The sequence below is a fragment of the Lepidochelys kempii genome, chromosome 7 (genome assembly GCF_965140285.1).
Source record: "Lepidochelys kempii isolate rLepKem1 chromosome 7, rLepKem1.hap1, whole genome shotgun sequence".
NCBI lineage: Eukaryota > Metazoa > Chordata > Testudines > Cheloniidae > Lepidochelys > Lepidochelys kempii.
The window spans coordinates 72,118,790-72,135,923 of NC_136386.1; the positions used below are offsets into that span (position 1 = coordinate 72,118,790).

The window sequence follows — 17,134 nt, forward strand, 5'->3', positions numbered from 1 at the left end:
TTTTGTACATATGCTGCCAGCTTGTCAATGATTGTTTGTATTTTCAAATCTTATAGAATGTATTGGGACAAATTCTGCCCTAATTACAAGCATGCAACACCACTAATGGCTAAAGACATTTATTTTATTGCCCTTTCCTTCCTGTTGACATGCCCATATTTTCAAAAACCAGGAAATGTGGAGAGAAGATGACAGTGGCATTGAGGGTAGGAAGAAAATGATGCAAACTCTACGCTTTCCTTCTCTACCTCTCCCCATTTTCAAAATACAAATGGGGCCATGTTACAGTAAAAGGTGAGGTAGGAAACAGTGTTACTCCTCTGGGTCAGTTTCTCCCAGTGCTCATGGTTGAATGCCTCCATCCTTCAATCTACTTTTTGTATGCTTTCCTCCACAGCTCATGCCTTATTAATCCTTCCCTGTCTCTGCTATATTTATTCACTCTCCCCTATGCATGGTCAGCTGCTTGTTTTCCCTCCACACCAGGTGCCCTTCCTTAGTCTATTCATTACTGGTGCAAGGGAGATAGGAAGCAGAGGTCATGGTGGCCGAGGATATGACTACTACTTCAAGCAAATGGCTGCAGTACAGCTGATCTTTCTGTCGACATGTCACTTACAGCACTGCCTGGAGTAAGAGTTAGACAACAACTCCATGTGGATTGGACTCTAATGCAATGGAGGAGTAGCCCAAGGACTTATGAAGGATTGCATACCCATGGTTCCACTATGTAACAGAACTAGGGGAGATGGTGGTGAGATAACATCAGACTGGCTAAACAGGTAACTGCATCGGCTCCAATGGTCAAAATTTGCAAGTGTTTACAAAAACCATGACAAAACACGCTTTTTGTAAAAATCAACAGGGACTCTGATAAGCCCTAAGAACAAAGACAGTTCCACTTTTCAGGGACACTATGTTCTCTTCCTTTCCCCAGCGTCAGTAGCCTTCCATGCATGCAACATTCTGCCCTATGTAAATAAAGGGATTAGTTTGTTTTAGCGTATGTTCTGAGCAGGAGGTTTGAGATACTTTGATTTAAAAAGTGGTGATGAAACAATGTAGGAATTTATATTGGTTGATGGGCAGAGTTTAAAGAGAAAAAAGAGGGACAGGCAGGCATTACAGGCAGACAACATGGCACAGCCCAATATAATATTTAACAAAAGTTGTGAATTAAGATCAATTTAATTATTTCAGTGCAAGTTTGAGCCCATGAAGGGGAGACTAAAGGCTTGTCTACACTCAGAATTCCACTGGTTTTAGCTTAAGGTGCAATTTTAACTGCTGTAGTTAAACCAGATCACAAAAGGCTGTGTGGACACAGTCAGTTTAAGCCAGATTTATTTCAGTTTCACTTAAGTCTTCTAGGAACAGGCTGAAGCTAAAAAGAAGTAAGGCACTCTTTAATAAGAATTATACCTAGCTCTTATATAGCACTTTTCATGCTTATAAATGTTCATAAATGGAAATAAGAGTGTCCACAGGGGGGGTTGCAGTCAATTAATTAAATCAGTGCAAGTTTGTGAATAGATTGGGGTAGGACAACCTTGTTATCAAGCATTAACTTTTCATCCACAAGACCCTCATATTTCCCATAGATAATGTGATTAAATTGTTTCCTGTTTTTTCCTTATAATTTTAGAGGCAAAGATCAACTACTGAATTGGTGTTAATTGCCTTTTACTGATGTGAAAGAAAAAACAGAATTCTCCCCTAAGTGGCTACAATATCTTCCTTGAAGGGTCATCTGATCCATTTATTCAAGAATGCCATACCTGTTGAAGTTAATGTCTGGATAACTAGAATACTCAGACTTCATCTTGGCATTGCGTCGTGGAAAAGTGCAGAAAAAAGCATTGGCTAGAAAACTAGCGATCTGCTCCTGTGACATTGTGATGGAGTGATTCATCTTTTGTTTCAGTAAAGGTATTGGCTACCAGAATAGAATGGACAAAAAAGAGAGAGAGAGAGAAATAATTAGTTTAGCAATTCAAAAAAAAAAAAAAAAAAAAAAGCAGGAGCACAAAATTACATTTGCTAAATTAGAGCAAGGGTAATTTAGGGCCATTGGTTGGTCCTTAAATCAGCAGCACCATTAAAGTCAAGGGCTGTTCAACTAAGATGATTGGGAACTAGCTTGTTTGACAAATAGCAGATTTCTAATCAGTAACAATAAGGCCAACAAAGCACAACTTATCAGAGAAAAAACAGGCTCCAGAGGTGGAAACAGACTGAACATAGTAATAACTGGGCAATCTTAAAATCAAGTAAGATATATATATTATATTTTATTTATTCCAGCAGCTGGATTCTAAAGTTATGCCTGTGGGTAGTTCACTACTCTGTCTCAGCAACTCTTGTCAGGCCTGACATACCTTCTGTACCCCACACATTGGTGTCATTATCTGTATCTAAAAGGTGTTATGTAATATATCTACACAAACTGGTAACATACTTGTCCCAAAAATCATTGCATGGTGCGTGTAAGAGGTGTACACAAAGGGTAATGAATATGTTCCAGAATTATGTTCTTAAAATGTATTTGGCAAGCAATGCTTAAGATACAACTGTTTCAAAGGAATATGATTCTGATTGCTTGAATGTCTCTCCGTTGAAAAGTAGCCAAGATGTGACCAAAGACAAAGAAAAGCACACTGACATGCAAGAAAACAAAGACATCAGGAGAGCAAGTGGAGAAAGATGACCATTTAGCAATCTCAATGGGGGATGAAGATTGCACCCCAGGAAGCCCACCTATCTCTTGAAGCAGGGTCAATGAACTTTGGAAAGATATAAGCAGAGAGAAAAGGCCATTTTGGCATCCTTCACCAGAAGGGATAAAGGAACTGAGCACTTTGAGATCTATGAAGGGTCCTGGCCAGAGAATCTGGTCAGCCATGGTAGAAAAGAGACTTGAGAAACACTTCTTTGAACAAGAGTCTTGTTTGTTGAATCAGATTTTAGTCTTAGAAGTGTATTTTTACTTTTGTTTGTAACCTTTCATCCTTATACTTGGCATCATTCAATCCTCTGTCCTTTTTGTTAAATAAATTTGCTTTACTTTTACTATAAAACTATTAAGTGCACTTTTTGAAGGGAAGGGAGTGTAAAACCCACTTAAGCTAACAGGCTGCAGTATATTGTCTCCTTAAAGGAGCAACAAATTTAACTTCTGTTTGTTCACTAAGGAGACTGGACATTGCACTGAGAGGTCTCTAGGGAAGTCTCTGGGGGAGTTTGTTACCTGCAAGGCAAGAGCTGGACTGAGAGTCCTGAAGAGTTTACTGGGAAAGCTGAGAAGCTGGTGTGTCAGTGAGTTGTCACACTTCTTAGCAATACCAAAACTCTCAGCTGCTGAGGCTGAGAGGGTTAACATTAACTCTCAAGTCTGGGAACCTCAGCATACTGTCACAATGCTGTTGCACAATTTAAAGAAAATATATTATTACAGCACTCACCCATTTACAGCTGTAAAATGAGGGGACAAATGTCACCTTAACTATAAAAAATTTAATTACTCAACGATTTATTTTGACTCCCTCATCCAATTTTGTGTTTTGGATAACTAGAAGACTCAAATATAATTTGAATTCAAGAACACACACAACAAGCACCATTATTATTATATATTTATTTTATGACTGGCTTATCAATTTGAAGGCCTTCTTTCTTTATCCCCACCCTATAAAACATGTGCAGTGCATAAATTAGAAATTCTGTCCCTTTATGATATGCCTGAGGAGGAAGATGTTGGATGGAGTGGAGGAGTTGGAGAGGAATTTAGTTCACCATTTTCACTCCTGTGAGGAATCACTGTTCAAATCTTATTTGATCACAGGTGGAAACCAATTTGGAGAATCTCATTCTACATTCTAAGTGGGCATCTGTCCACAGCACAAAAATTAGCACAACTAGCAGTCCATGATATAAAAAGGACCAAATTTAGCAATACATTTACAGGACAAGACTAAAGTGAATTAACAGAGCTGTGAATAGGCCTGGGATGAGATCAGGAATGACATGCACTGGCAAAAATGAATCGAGAAGGTTGTACAGAGCCAACTTACAACTATCCACATTGGTAACTTGTATGATTAAACCTTTATTGACACCATTTGTTACCACTTATATTCAATCCATCTTAATCTCACAATTCCATGCAACATCCTCAGGTTGAAGATGCCTCTCTCCAAAGAATTTACAAGTCTACATCATGAATGTTATGAAGACCAGGACAACATAATTAAAGATTTAATACTTTAAGGGAAGCATAATTAGCCAGAATGGAACAGTAACTTTTTTATTATTATTATTAAAATAACCCTAATGAAGACCAAAACAAAACAAAAAAGTTTGGGGGCCAGAAAATGAAAAGAAATACTGAAAACAGGAGCCACCAACTTTCAAAGTTATCCAGGAAAAAAACAAAAAGTCTTAAGTAAAGACTAATAAAGAACAGCGTCTTACAAAGAATATTTTCCCCCCTCCCTATCTATAAGTTCACATCAGACAAAACTATCCTTTGGGGTTGTCCACACAAAACACTACAGTGGCAAGCACTGTAGCACGTCAGTGTAGACACTACCTACTCCGACAGAAAGGGTTCTTCTGTCGGTGTAGGTAATACACCGCCCCGAGAGGCAGTAGTGAGGGTGACAGAAGAATTGTTCTGTTGACATAGTGCTGTCTATATGGGGACTTAGGTCATCTTAACAATGCCACTCAGGAGCATGGATTTTTCACACCCCAGCCTATGTAGTTAAACCAACCTAATTTTCTAGTGTTCACCAGGTCTTTGAATCTGCTCACTATTCTGACAAGGCACTTGCTCATTAGTAATGGCTGTGAAACATCTGTGGCCACTGAAGATGGTCCCTGCTTCTTATCTGAACACCAAATATGGCTTTTAAACTCATGAGAGTAATGTTAACAGATGCACTAAGCATATTCTGCAAGTTTTCCCCTCCACAAAATGTTCTATAGTGAACAGGATGTCAGCTAAAGAAACTTAAAAGGGGCTATAACCCAAAGCAGACTCTCCTTGCTGGCAGCTCTATTTGGGAGTTCTGCCAACAAATTAACAGGGGTCATACACTACAAAGAATCTTCAGTATCTGGTTTTATAAATCATCATGAGCTGCTTCTCTGAGTGCTCTACAAGACCTGGAGAGGGGAGCAGGTTTCTGCCCCTTTATAGAAATGCTACCTTCCCCTAGACAGCAGCCACAGATTTAGGATATGTCTATACTGCAGTCAGAGTATGCGACTGCTATTTAAGTGGACACATACCCAAGCTAGCTTTAATAAGCTAGCTTGCGTCCTGGAGCAACGAAGACATGACAGCACATGCTTCAGCATGAGCTGTATGAGCCCAAGAACCTTGGGTAATTACTCGCAGGGCTAGCCTGCACTGAAGTGCACACTGTTGTGGCTTCACTACTCCAGGATCCAAGCTAACTAGACTAAAGTTAGCTCCGGTATGTCTACTTGAACTGCCACCACACCCTGTGGCTGCAGTACACACACACACAATGGAAGCATCTCTGAAAGGGTATCTTCTGTCCCCACTCCCTGCAAACAGCACACCTACAATAAGAGGGAGATAGCTGTAAGTATGAGGGGTGGTAAGTGCAGGAAGCTGGTCTTCACCCCAGCTGGCAGCTATGCGGGACAGCCACTTTACTGGTAGGGCTGTAGGAATTCCAAAAGGCTTGAATGGGTAAAAGGAGAGAACCAGGGTAAGCATATTGGAGCCACTGCAGAGACTGAAGGACAGAGATTTATATCAGCTTCCCTCTCTCTAAATTCTTTGGCAATAAGTGGGAAGTGGGTGTTTTTGTTTGTTTGGCGGGGAGGTTGTCTCTTTTTGATAAGTAAAACGACTGCAAAAGGAGCATTCAGTTTGCACAGTGCAATTAGAACTTTACACAAAACTCAAAAGGTGGACTATAGCATTTATATAAAAACTAAGCTTTACGTTATTACTGTTAATTTTATCATTAAATTCCACACCATTCAGTGAAAAAAATACGCTTTCCATTACTACCACACCCATTTTTGCTTTGTGTTTCTTCCTTCTCTATTTGCCTGTTTTTCTCCTTCGTGTCTTTCCTCTTTTCTTCAATGCACATTTCCTCCTTGCGTTAATTTCCAGTTCTCATCTCCCATGAGCTTCACTCCCATGAAAATGATCAGCAATGAAGTAGTTAATGCTCACATTTAAAGCATGATCACTAGGTTTTAGAGTTAACCAATCAATTAGATGAATGGGGGTGATGGAGTTCACACTTCTCCAAGCTACCGTTTCAAGTTCTGTGCAAAGTGATCCATGTTTTCAATGTCTGCTTTCCAACAACAAGAAACCAACTTTCCTCTTCCCCAGTGGAAGTTAGGATTCTGCAGGATGTGAACATGCCATCTCTCTTACACACACACACACACACAAAACATACATTAGAAAGGCTGAATCCAGGCCAGGGGCTATGTTTTTGACATTTCTGATTTAGAGTAATTATTCAGCATTAACTAGGAAATACTGTTGCAGAGCTATAAAAATGTCTTGAAACATTTTGTTAAAGAGGAGAAACTGTGTACTGGCAGAATAGAATGTGTTAGAATAAAAAGAGATGTATACCTTTAGACAACACAAGAGAAAGCAAAAGCCTCAGATGCATGCAGCATTTTCACGAATGTATTAGCACATCAATAATCTCTGCATTAAATCCTTGGCTATCATTCTTAGTTTCTAAGGAGACCTTCAAAAACGGGTACAGATTCCCACTCATCTCTAGTAAATTGACCATTTTGTATTTTTACTAATCTACTTGCATGTCTACTATAAGATTAGGAAACCAAATTGGCTCTCAACTGCCATTTTGGTTTGCAAAAAGAAAAGGAGGACTTGTGGCACCGTAGAGACTAACAAATTTATTTGAGCATAAGCTTTCATGAGCTACAGCTCACTTCATCGGCATGCTCACGAAAGCTTATGCTCAAATAAATTTGTTAGTCTCTAAGGTGCCACAAGTACTCCTTTTCTTTTTGCGAATACAGACTAACACAGCTGCTACTCTGAAACCTGTCATTTTGGTTTGGTAACTTGACTTCAGGAGATGCAGAGTTTGAAAAGCCACATTTTCATACGAGCAAAAGCAATTACACATCTGAAAAACAGGATGAAATTAATGCTCTTTAGATTTTAGAAACTGAAATCAAACTAGCAGACCCTGCTATCCTTTAATCATAGCTGACAGCATGAAAAATTTTACTGTGCATTAAAAGAAGTCTGAAAAATTTCCTTCATTGAGTTTTTCCCATAACATTCAAGGGATTTTAGTTTAAGAACCACTTTTATATCTGACACAATATTACAAAATAAGTTAGAATTATTTAAGTAATGGGCTAGTAGCTATTGTAATAGTCATTTAAAAAATAATCAAATGAAAATACATTTCTTCATCCCTTCTTCTAGCTCCTCCCTCCCAATTAAACAATTGCCATCTTTGCTTCTGGTTCTCCGCAAATGCAACAAGCACAGCTTCAGTGGAGCTGGGTCATTAGGTTTTAGCACTAGCTGTGTAGAGACATTTCCTGTGTGAACAGGTGCAATAAGTAGAATTATTGGATATACAATCCTAGGAGACATGCAATAAATGAAATCTCCATTAAGAATGTTTTGACATATTTTTATAAAATGTGAAGTTATTAAATTTATATTCACTGAATTTAGATCTCTCTTTTGGCTACAGGTTTTTCTTTCTCCATATATTCATCTGTTCATATTAGGGCTCTGTAAGACTGGGTTATGATATCACAGAAGAAAAAATGGAAGAAAGATTGAAAAATCCTGTTTCACAGAATTCAGTTTATTTAGCTAAACTATACTGCTGTTGTAGATTAAGTCATTTCAGTGTATAAAATAGATTTCACTACTGCATCTCAAGTTCAGCTACCTCTAAACTCAAAGAGTGACCTAGAGATAGTATAAAATGGTCAATAACTCATCTCTCAAATAGAAACATTTCAAGGCAGTAAAACTCCTTTAAAATATGCATAATTTAATCATCTTGGTGTCCTGTGCATGCTGAATTCACTTTTAAAAGCTTTGTAGCTGTCAGAAAAGTTCTTCCAGCCAAATGACTGGTAAAAAGACCAGAAAATATTCCAATTTTCTGAATTCATGTCCTTTGTAAACATCCTCTTTAGCATAACTAAGCAGGGCAATGCTTTTCTATTCCAATACAAACACCTTACTTTTGAAAAACCTATTTTAAAAGTTGAGACAGTCGTGCTTACTAATTAGAGGCTCTATCCTGCAAATGCTTACTCATCTAAATAGCCTTTACTCACATGAACAGTCCTATTGAGTTTGAGGTGACTATTCCCAGCAGTAAGCATTATACCAACTAAGAAGTGCCTAAAGGATTTGGCCCTATTACAATAAAGTAAAACATTCATGATCATTACTGAGAACCGTATATTCACAGACACTGTGGAGGTGTAAATATAATCATGTATTTTTATACGTAAAAGAAGAAGCCTTATCTGAAGCATTATTCACATAAGATTAAAATAGCTTTAAAAGTGGTTTCAAATCCAAAAGGCTATAAAAATCAACTAAAATATTTTCAAAGTTTAAAAATTTCATGGTCATTTCATTAGAAAGAACAAGAAATTTCTAATATATATAGAATTTTGACTGATGGCTTAAGTTAAGGTTCAGAAATGAGACAGTGAGTTTTTAATGTTCTTTTGTACCATTGTGGGTGTGTGTTGTCCTCCCTGTTCCCTAGGCCTCAGCTAAATGAGACAGAACCACCATAGCTTTCAATAAGAAACGTAACATGGCTATGGCATTTTGACCCCAGCAATTAGTTATAGTTTATAGGAAATTAATCTGCCCCAGGGGTGTACCTATTTGTGCTTACTTACCTGAGTGCAGATACTAGGGAGACAAAGTGCTAGCTTCACCATATCAGGCAAGATGGACTGGAACAAATGCTGAGACTCTGCATCTTCGAGCACCTACAAAAAGAAAGATTTCTTTTGCACCAAAAATGTGATTGATATTAACAAGATAAAGACTGCACAGGTCCACTTTTCACACTGGAAAATAGTAAACATTAGGCAAGTTAATCTTAAATTATTTTGTTTAATAATCTCTTCATTCCTATAGCATCTTTCATCCAAAGTTTTCAATTAACTTTACAAACTAATTATCTTTCCCAATAATCTGTAAAGTACAGAGTAGGTAACCATTATCCACCCATTTTACTTATATGTATGATGAGAGCAAAGGTTAAGTGACTTGTCCAAGACAAAATAAGACGGAAATGACAAGGTGAACGTAGAATCCAATTAGCCGCTAATTAATCTCTAATGTAATAAAAGACAAGACAATGGTTATCCAAAGACACTTTACAGAGTTAAATAATAAAGTTACTAAGAAATAAGAGCCAAAGGGTAGAGAAACCTAAGACGTATAGGCAAGGGAGAAGAGATGTTTCTAGCTGTAATTTAAAATGAAATGAAGAATTGCTGATGGAGAGAGAAACAGGAAGAATGTTCCCAGATCTCCCAACTGTCCTGGGTTTAACTGAACAGTCCTGCTTTGATCCCCAAAACCCCCTGTCCTGGTTGAAGTGAACATTTCCTCCATTCAGGGCTGCCCTGCAGATGGAGTTTGCCCTGGACCCCGCTTTGAGAGGGGCCCCAAACCCAGTGGTGGTGGTGTGACATGGCACACAGGGTCTCACAGCACCACTCACATTTGGCCTGTCTGCTTCTCCATCTCCGCTTCTCCTCTAAATGTGATTGGTGTTGCAATCCCATGTGCTAGGTTGCAACATCAATCAAATCTGGCCAGTCTGTCCTTCCATCTCTATGTGGATGGACCAAACCTGAGTGGTGCTGCATACCACTTTAGCCACCTGAAATTTTGGGAGGTATATGTTCCAGGTGGCAAAAGCTGCAGTAGAGAAAAATTAACGTTGGCTAGACTGTGTGGAAGATTAAAAAAAATGGGGGTCAGGGAAATCCCAGGAACTTTTCACTCAAGATTACCAGTTTATACCAACTGGGGAATTGGTTAAGCTCAACTGAAGTCAAGAGAGCTACATTAATTTACAGCAGCTGAGGATGTGGCCTACAATCTTTGAGGGGAAGTGGCAGGTCTGAATACATCTGGTAGTTCTTCTATGCTTTTTTTTTTTTTGGCTCAGCCAATTTCCTCTTCTCCTCCCTCTTCTTATTTGATGTCACTCCATCTGTGTATATTTTATTCTAGTTTAACACAAGGCACTGAAGGAATCTGAAGAGCAAGATAGTTGGGTCCCTCCAATAGGCAACTAAGATCATTACCTTCACCAACAACGACCCCCAAAATCTGGAGATCTAGTATTCCATAGTTTTGAAGCCAAATTGTCAATTTAGAACATCCAGAATTGCTTTCTAAATATTTTATATATTGTACACACCAAAAATATGTATAGTAGATAGTGGACTTAATATGAAAAACACTGATGAGTGTTATTGACTTTAGACACGCATAAGAGTTCAGAGATTAAATAATCAAAAGTTACAAAGAAAATATTTCTTTTTAGTCATATATTTAGTAATTTTCCTGCTTCAAGTGTCCATTATATGATTTCACTACACACTGAAGTCTCTTTGAAACTTTGCAGATAGATTTCTTGCAAAGGGGACCTTCTAGCTTCCACTGGACCACCATATACTACTTCAGTTCTTCACCTTTGTGGCTTGTTCTTCCCTTAAAACTTCTGCCTTCAATTTTCCCCAAATTATTTCTACAGCATGTACAGGAGATGCGAAGGAATGAATATAAGTGCTTAGGAAGTTAAAGGAACTTATGGAACTTATGGAACAAACTAAATATGTGAAAGAAAGGAGGATAATACAACCTTAATACATACATAGTGTGGCTCTAGTTTATTATTTATAACTAGGTGAAAGTCCGTGCTGTCATTCGGGGTAAATTTGTAAAGTGTAAAAAAGCCAAAAATGGCTGAAAACTTAAAAATTGGACATAGAAGTCCATGAATTCCAGTAATGATTGAGCCTGATGATATTCTAGACAAAAAGAGCACTCAACCATCCTTGAAGCTTTTTCCTTTGCTTTGTACTGACTCAGATATCCGAGGCTTCAGAGTGAGACATGGACAGAATGACAATCCTAGAATCTTATTATAAGATGTTCATGTGAAAAAAAAAAAAGACTATGATGTAGAGTTTTAAATTTCCATTTAACACTCTGAATTAAAGCTCATCTTGCAAAGAAAGTTGCAAGTCTGAGAAATCTGAAGGAAATTTGGCTGCAGTGGAGCAACTGAGTGCAAGTTATATATCAATCTATTAACAATATATTATTTTCAGAAACGGGACATGTCTTAATAAAAATTGAATAAGGCACCTACTGCACTGCAGTGGCTGGCTGTTGGCTTCATGTACATTTGCATTTTTGTGCAGTAAAAAACATGGATATCAAAGTTAACATCTAAAATCTAGGTTTCAGAGTAGCAGCCGTATTAGTCTGTAACCGCAAAAAGAAAAGGAAGACTTGTGGCACCTTAGAGACTAACAAATTTATTTGAGCATGAGCTGTAGCTCACGAAAGCTTATGCTCAAATAAATTTGTTAGTCTCTAAGGTGCCACAAGTCCTCCTTTTCTTTTTATCTAAAATCTAGTACCCTTCAATTTTAGCAGGAAACTTTAAAGATGTTGGCTTGTTCTCCCACAGCACGAACACCCCCGAATAATGAGATAAACAAAAAAGTGTTGCAAGTCTGGAATTTCAGACTTCAAGCCATAAAATAAAATGAATACATATATAAATTAAATCTATTCAAAAGAAGACATTTAACCTTAAGTGTCACCAGGCTGTCAAATTCTGATATTCTCTCTCCTTTGGGTAACGCTTCCTGTCTTTTAAAACTGACACATGAATAGTAGCCGCCATGCTTTGCTGACTGTCACAAACTATACAGTATCACTTATCTGGTGACACACTATGGTACTGAACTTTGTCATAGCTGTCAACACTTCAACCTTTTGTTTATACTCCTTTGCAGAAAATGTAATGATAGTATGACACACATCCTTCCTGAAACAGAACCAAGGCCAGCAACTTCACAAGTCTGATGGCAAATGCGTAATTAAATGAATATAAGTGCACATTTTAAACTCTGCAATTCTGCTTTCCTTTTTCCCTTTCTTTTCCCTCCTTATGCCCCTACAAGAGCATCTTCCTCTGTCTCTCTTACCCACCTATAAGTTTGATTAGGAATCCTCCCTGTACAAATCATGAGGCAAAGTACAGACATTTATGCACAGGAGTACTTTCACTGGGACTACTCACGTACATGAAGTTAAGCATGGAATAAGCGTTATCAGTATCAGGACCTAAAGGCCTAATCCTACAGCACCCACACAAGTGAATAATCCCACTGATTATTTTAACAGAACTCATTTACCTGAGTAAGGGCTACAAGACTGGGTACTAAATCCACAAGCATACCCAGGATCTCCCAGCTTTTTCTCTAGGGATCATCATTGCTTTCAACCCTCTCCTTTTTACAAGGCAGAGTTCCCTAAATAGTTTTCACCATAGATTCACAGTGCTTTAACCTAGAAAAGGGGGGGGAGAGGTGATGAAGGGGGTACTTCCCCTTTTTCCCCAGCCCACTAGATCTTCTCAACAACACTTCTAAACTTAACTAAACTATCAAGTTTTCAGGTGGAAACAAAACACACTAACGTGACTGTTGCAGGATGCAGACCAAGAGCACACCCCCTTATGGCCTGCCAAACATTGCAACCACTGTGACTCAGTTTCCCTCCTAGTTTTTACCAATAATTCTCTTGGCCATCGGCACAGTTCCACTGCTGAGGTGACTTAACCCTCTGGCCAAGTCACAAGAACCCCTTCTGGGCTCTGAAGTCCAAACACACACAGAAGTCTTCCAGTCATTCCTTCCTGAGGGTCTGTCTTCTTGTCACCTCAATTCCAGCCCTTCCTTCCCAGGCTCAGCAACAAGACATTGTGGGCTCTATTCAGTCGGTATTCCCACTTATATAAAGGGGACATTTGAGGGTGGGAGAGTGCAAACAGAGTGGCAGTACAAGTGGAACTCACACCCACCCTCTATGGATTCCTGGCCCGGGGAACACTAAAAATTGGACTGACTGAACCCCATAACCACTACCTGTCTTGCTTCTCTTTTCTTCTATACTACCAGCTTTCCTGACTGCCCTCCTAATTCTTTATAGAGCACAGACTCCCAAGATTCCTCTCCCGGGAGTCCTCTCTACTTGGCTCTCCTCTTACTGAGATGCTGCCTTTATATCTCCCAGTGCACCCAGCTCCTAGTCATCTGATTGTCACATGACTTTAATTCATTTCTTCCACCTGGGGACACGGGGCAGGGCGGGCTCAGGTGTAGATGAACTCTAACCTCCTTACAAGTCCACTCACTCTGTGACAGTGGCAATGAGAAAAAGTGATACAATACTTTAATTATAATAATAATAATATTGTGATCCGATTCAAATGATGAAAATCTATTCTTTTTGATTGCAGATGCCCAAACTTTGGAACATTAAGCCATGCTCATTTGTGGATAAATTTACATTATTTCTCTTTTTCTAACTTAAGGTACAGAAGCATAAAAATTGTTGCCAACATTTTTCTTGATAGAGGGAAATAAAAAACATTAGCAATAAAAACCTATAGTTGACCAGTTAGGTCCTTACTTTTTTAACATGTACTTACCCTTTGCGGCATTTTTTGGGCAACTGGATTTGAAACTAAGTTATATAACTGAATGAAATCTACAGTGTATTTTACCTATCACCAAAAATTTTGAAGGAATATTTAAAGCTTTAAGATCTTTTTAGGAGGGTTTTATTTCTCAGGGAAGCTCTAGGGTTTATTTACAAAACATGAGCTACTAATTGCCAAATATAATTTGGTAATTTCATCAAGGTTTGCACCTGAGTGGTTGACTAAATGACTATGACTTAAGTGATGCAAATGGTTTAATGAGTTGTAGCAGAGGTAAGAGCTCCTGGCCAAGCATACTTGACTTGCAATTTAGCAAAATGAACATTTATACTGCAGCAAAAGAAGCCCGACTAAACACTGCCATAAGTAATGACTGCTTGTCAATATAAACTGGTCCTCCAAATATAATGAACAAATGTGCCTGACAGCCCAAATGAGAAGAGGCTGAGGTAGCATGTGGTGGTAGTGATGGCAGGGAGTTTAAATCTAAATCTGACAGCCCATCAAACCAAACAAACTAAACATACGAAACATGCACTTAGACAACTCTATCCATCACATAAGAAGGTAGAATAATGAAGCCAAAAAGACAAAAACAACATGCAGAGACAGCAATGGCTTAACATTTTCTACTTGGTTGTTTTCTCTTCCCCATATTAACTTGCTGTGACAGGATGCTGACTGACTGAACAACACTTCAGTAACAAAATGAATGTTTCCTTCAGACCTGATGAAATCTGTGTTTCCCAACTGTAATTTATTTTGGTCATTTTACTCCTTTCTGCTCTTCAAACTGCAGTGGTATTGTTTGTAAGAAAACATTTTTCCTGTTTTAAAACATCTTGTTTCATATTTGGAATCAGTTTCCACAATACTAGTTACTGTCATGACCTGCCTTTCCAGCTAAGCAGTTTCGCCAACTATTGTAACAGTAGATGCAATATAGATGGAGGTGGTAACCACTCTACAGCTAAAACAATTATTGTTGATTTTATGTGACATTGTAATATCATGTCTACTGCATTCAACTTAAGGAGTTTTATGTTTAAATTTAGCAGACTATACTATTTCCCCCTAAACAAAATACCCTCAATATTCCTAGTGCCTAATAAAATCAATACAATATTAATTTCTGGATTTTACATATATATTAATTATAAATTATATTATATTATAATAAATAAATAAATGTGCACACTCAGTAGCCACATACACACACATTCAGAAGCCAGCAGAGAGATTTTGAATCAATAATATAGTTCCAGGAATGAACAAAAAATATGAATGAAGCAGATTTTATTCTTGTATTTACAAAGTAAGAACAAACTGAAATTCTGGGTTAAAGGAGTTTAATATGAATTTTACTCCCATAAGAAGAGAAAGTGCAGAGAGGTCATTTGACTATTAAGTCATATTCATAAAATTCAGTCCCTTTTTGTGTATCAAAGGGATAAGGGCATGGAAAAGAAAATAAAGCAGAGCAATAATAATTAAAAGTAAAACACATTGTTCCCATTTGGGGAGGGAGCAATAAGCATTTACTATATTAATTTACAGATTTTAATTTGTTTGTTTCTTTACCAAGGCCACAATTTTGTCCTGCTTATATACATTCAAAATACTGCTGCAGAGGTCATTTTCTTAGCTCATCGCTTCGACCAGGTCACCCCACTTTGCATCCCTCCATCAGTTTCCCTTTCTCCATCAGATCAAATATAAGCTGCTTGTCTTCATTTTCAAGCCCTATTCCCAAAGTTGCCTATCATGTCTCATACACTAGTGAGATGCTGACTCTCATCTCCCTTCAGTCAATGATGTCACCCTTCAACATGCACTCATTAAGCTTCCAAAAGACTACCTTTCTTGTGCTTTGGAAGAGTTCTTTGTATATAACTGTAAAGCTACCTCATTATCCTCCTTCAAAATACCTCCTTAAAACTATCCCTTGCAGTGAAGCCTACAAAAAAAAAACAAACTTTAAAATGGTTAGGCAGCTGGAGTCCTATGAGAACTGCCTATCACATTAACCAATACTGGCTCCTTGTTTTCTTGTGCTTCCCTGATCTGTTGTCTTTTGTCTTATACTTCAGGCCCTACTTAACTTTCGATATAGCAGATTCGCAATATTAGACTTCCACCGCAATTTTGACACTGGGAGTCCCCGCTCTCAGACCCCAGAAGCTGATAACGGGAGCCCCAGGCAATCAACAGTGCAAAATCGTGGAAAAGTAATAATGGACTTTTCCGCAATTTTCCACGGCTTGTCCACAAAGCAGCTGCAATTTTTTGACAATCATCCTGCAATTCAAGTTGGGCCTTACTTAGACTGTCATCCCTTTGGGGCACAGACCATCTTTTTGTTGTGTGTTTGTACAGCACCTAGCACAGTTGGGTCCCAGTCCATGACAGATAGTCCTAGGTGCTACCACAATATAAACGGAACAATTTTCTATCATACATCAATATTTTACCAGAAAGAAGAATAACCTCATCGATAACCATTCAGGACTCCCCAAGAGGCATATGATAAATGCTAAAACAGAAATGATTCAAAACATTGGGGATTCCGAAAAGTAATTTTGCCTATGAGTTTATTTGGTAAATATTTATAAACTACATATTAATCTAACCTGTTCCTGGTTTGACTGAGAAGAGATCCTCAGGACACTTTATAAACAGTGATTTAACTCAAACTGCTGTCTATCACATAACCCTGGCTTCTTGCTTGGGAGATAATTATGATTCCACTTTGACTGCATTGTGCCAGCACACACCTACACATTTTATCAATGGTTTGTGTCAGGGACTGATACACAGATATGAGGGTGCAGTTCTCTAATAAGTATACATATATAGCCTTGTACCATGTAAAACAAACTATTAATCATTGTCTTTATCCAAAACACTGTAGAAAGCATGACAAGAAAGCCTACAGCCTGGCAGCAAAAAAAACAGTAAGTGTTTAGGCTTTTATTTTTATTCTTACTTTAAGAATTGTTAATGAATTTCCAACACTATAGGAAAACAAAACAAAAAACAGCCAAACAAATGAACTCCCTCCTCTCCCCTTTTTAAGTTATCACATGAAACTAATTAAGTAGGAAACACACTCTGCTGTCAACTCCATCCCATTACTCAGATACTCTTCCGATGAGAAACCATAGGAAGAACAAAGTAATCTTTGGAGGGATGAGAAAAAATCACAACACAGGATTATGCAGAGAAGAACTTTATTTGAAAAAAAGAGAAATGTTTCTGACATTTATCAAAACCACAAACTGACACTTTGAAAAGAAAAAGGAAGACAGGTTACAAGAGAGAAGTTAATTCAT

At 38.1% G+C, this 17,134-nt stretch overlaps 1 protein-coding gene across 8 annotated transcripts in view; it reads right to left on the reverse strand.

The window, feature by feature from the left end:
* Nucleotides 1-17,134, reverse strand: part of PARG (poly(ADP-ribose) glycohydrolase) — a 126,946-nt gene that overhangs the window by 62,894 nt on the left and 46,918 nt on the right. For 7 of the 8 annotated variants that reach the window (XM_073353306.2, XM_073353303.2, XM_073353302.2 and 4 more), the window contains 2 exons: nt 8,935-9,027; nt 1,779-1,936 (listed from right to left, as the gene is read on the reverse strand). In XM_073353306.2, coding sequence (XP_073209407.1) covers nt 1,779-1,936; nt 8,935-9,027 — 251 coding nt within the window. The remainder of the gene's footprint in view (nt 1-1,778; nt 1,937-8,934; nt 9,028-17,134) is intronic. The other variant, XM_073353305.2, reaches the window with a different exon arrangement.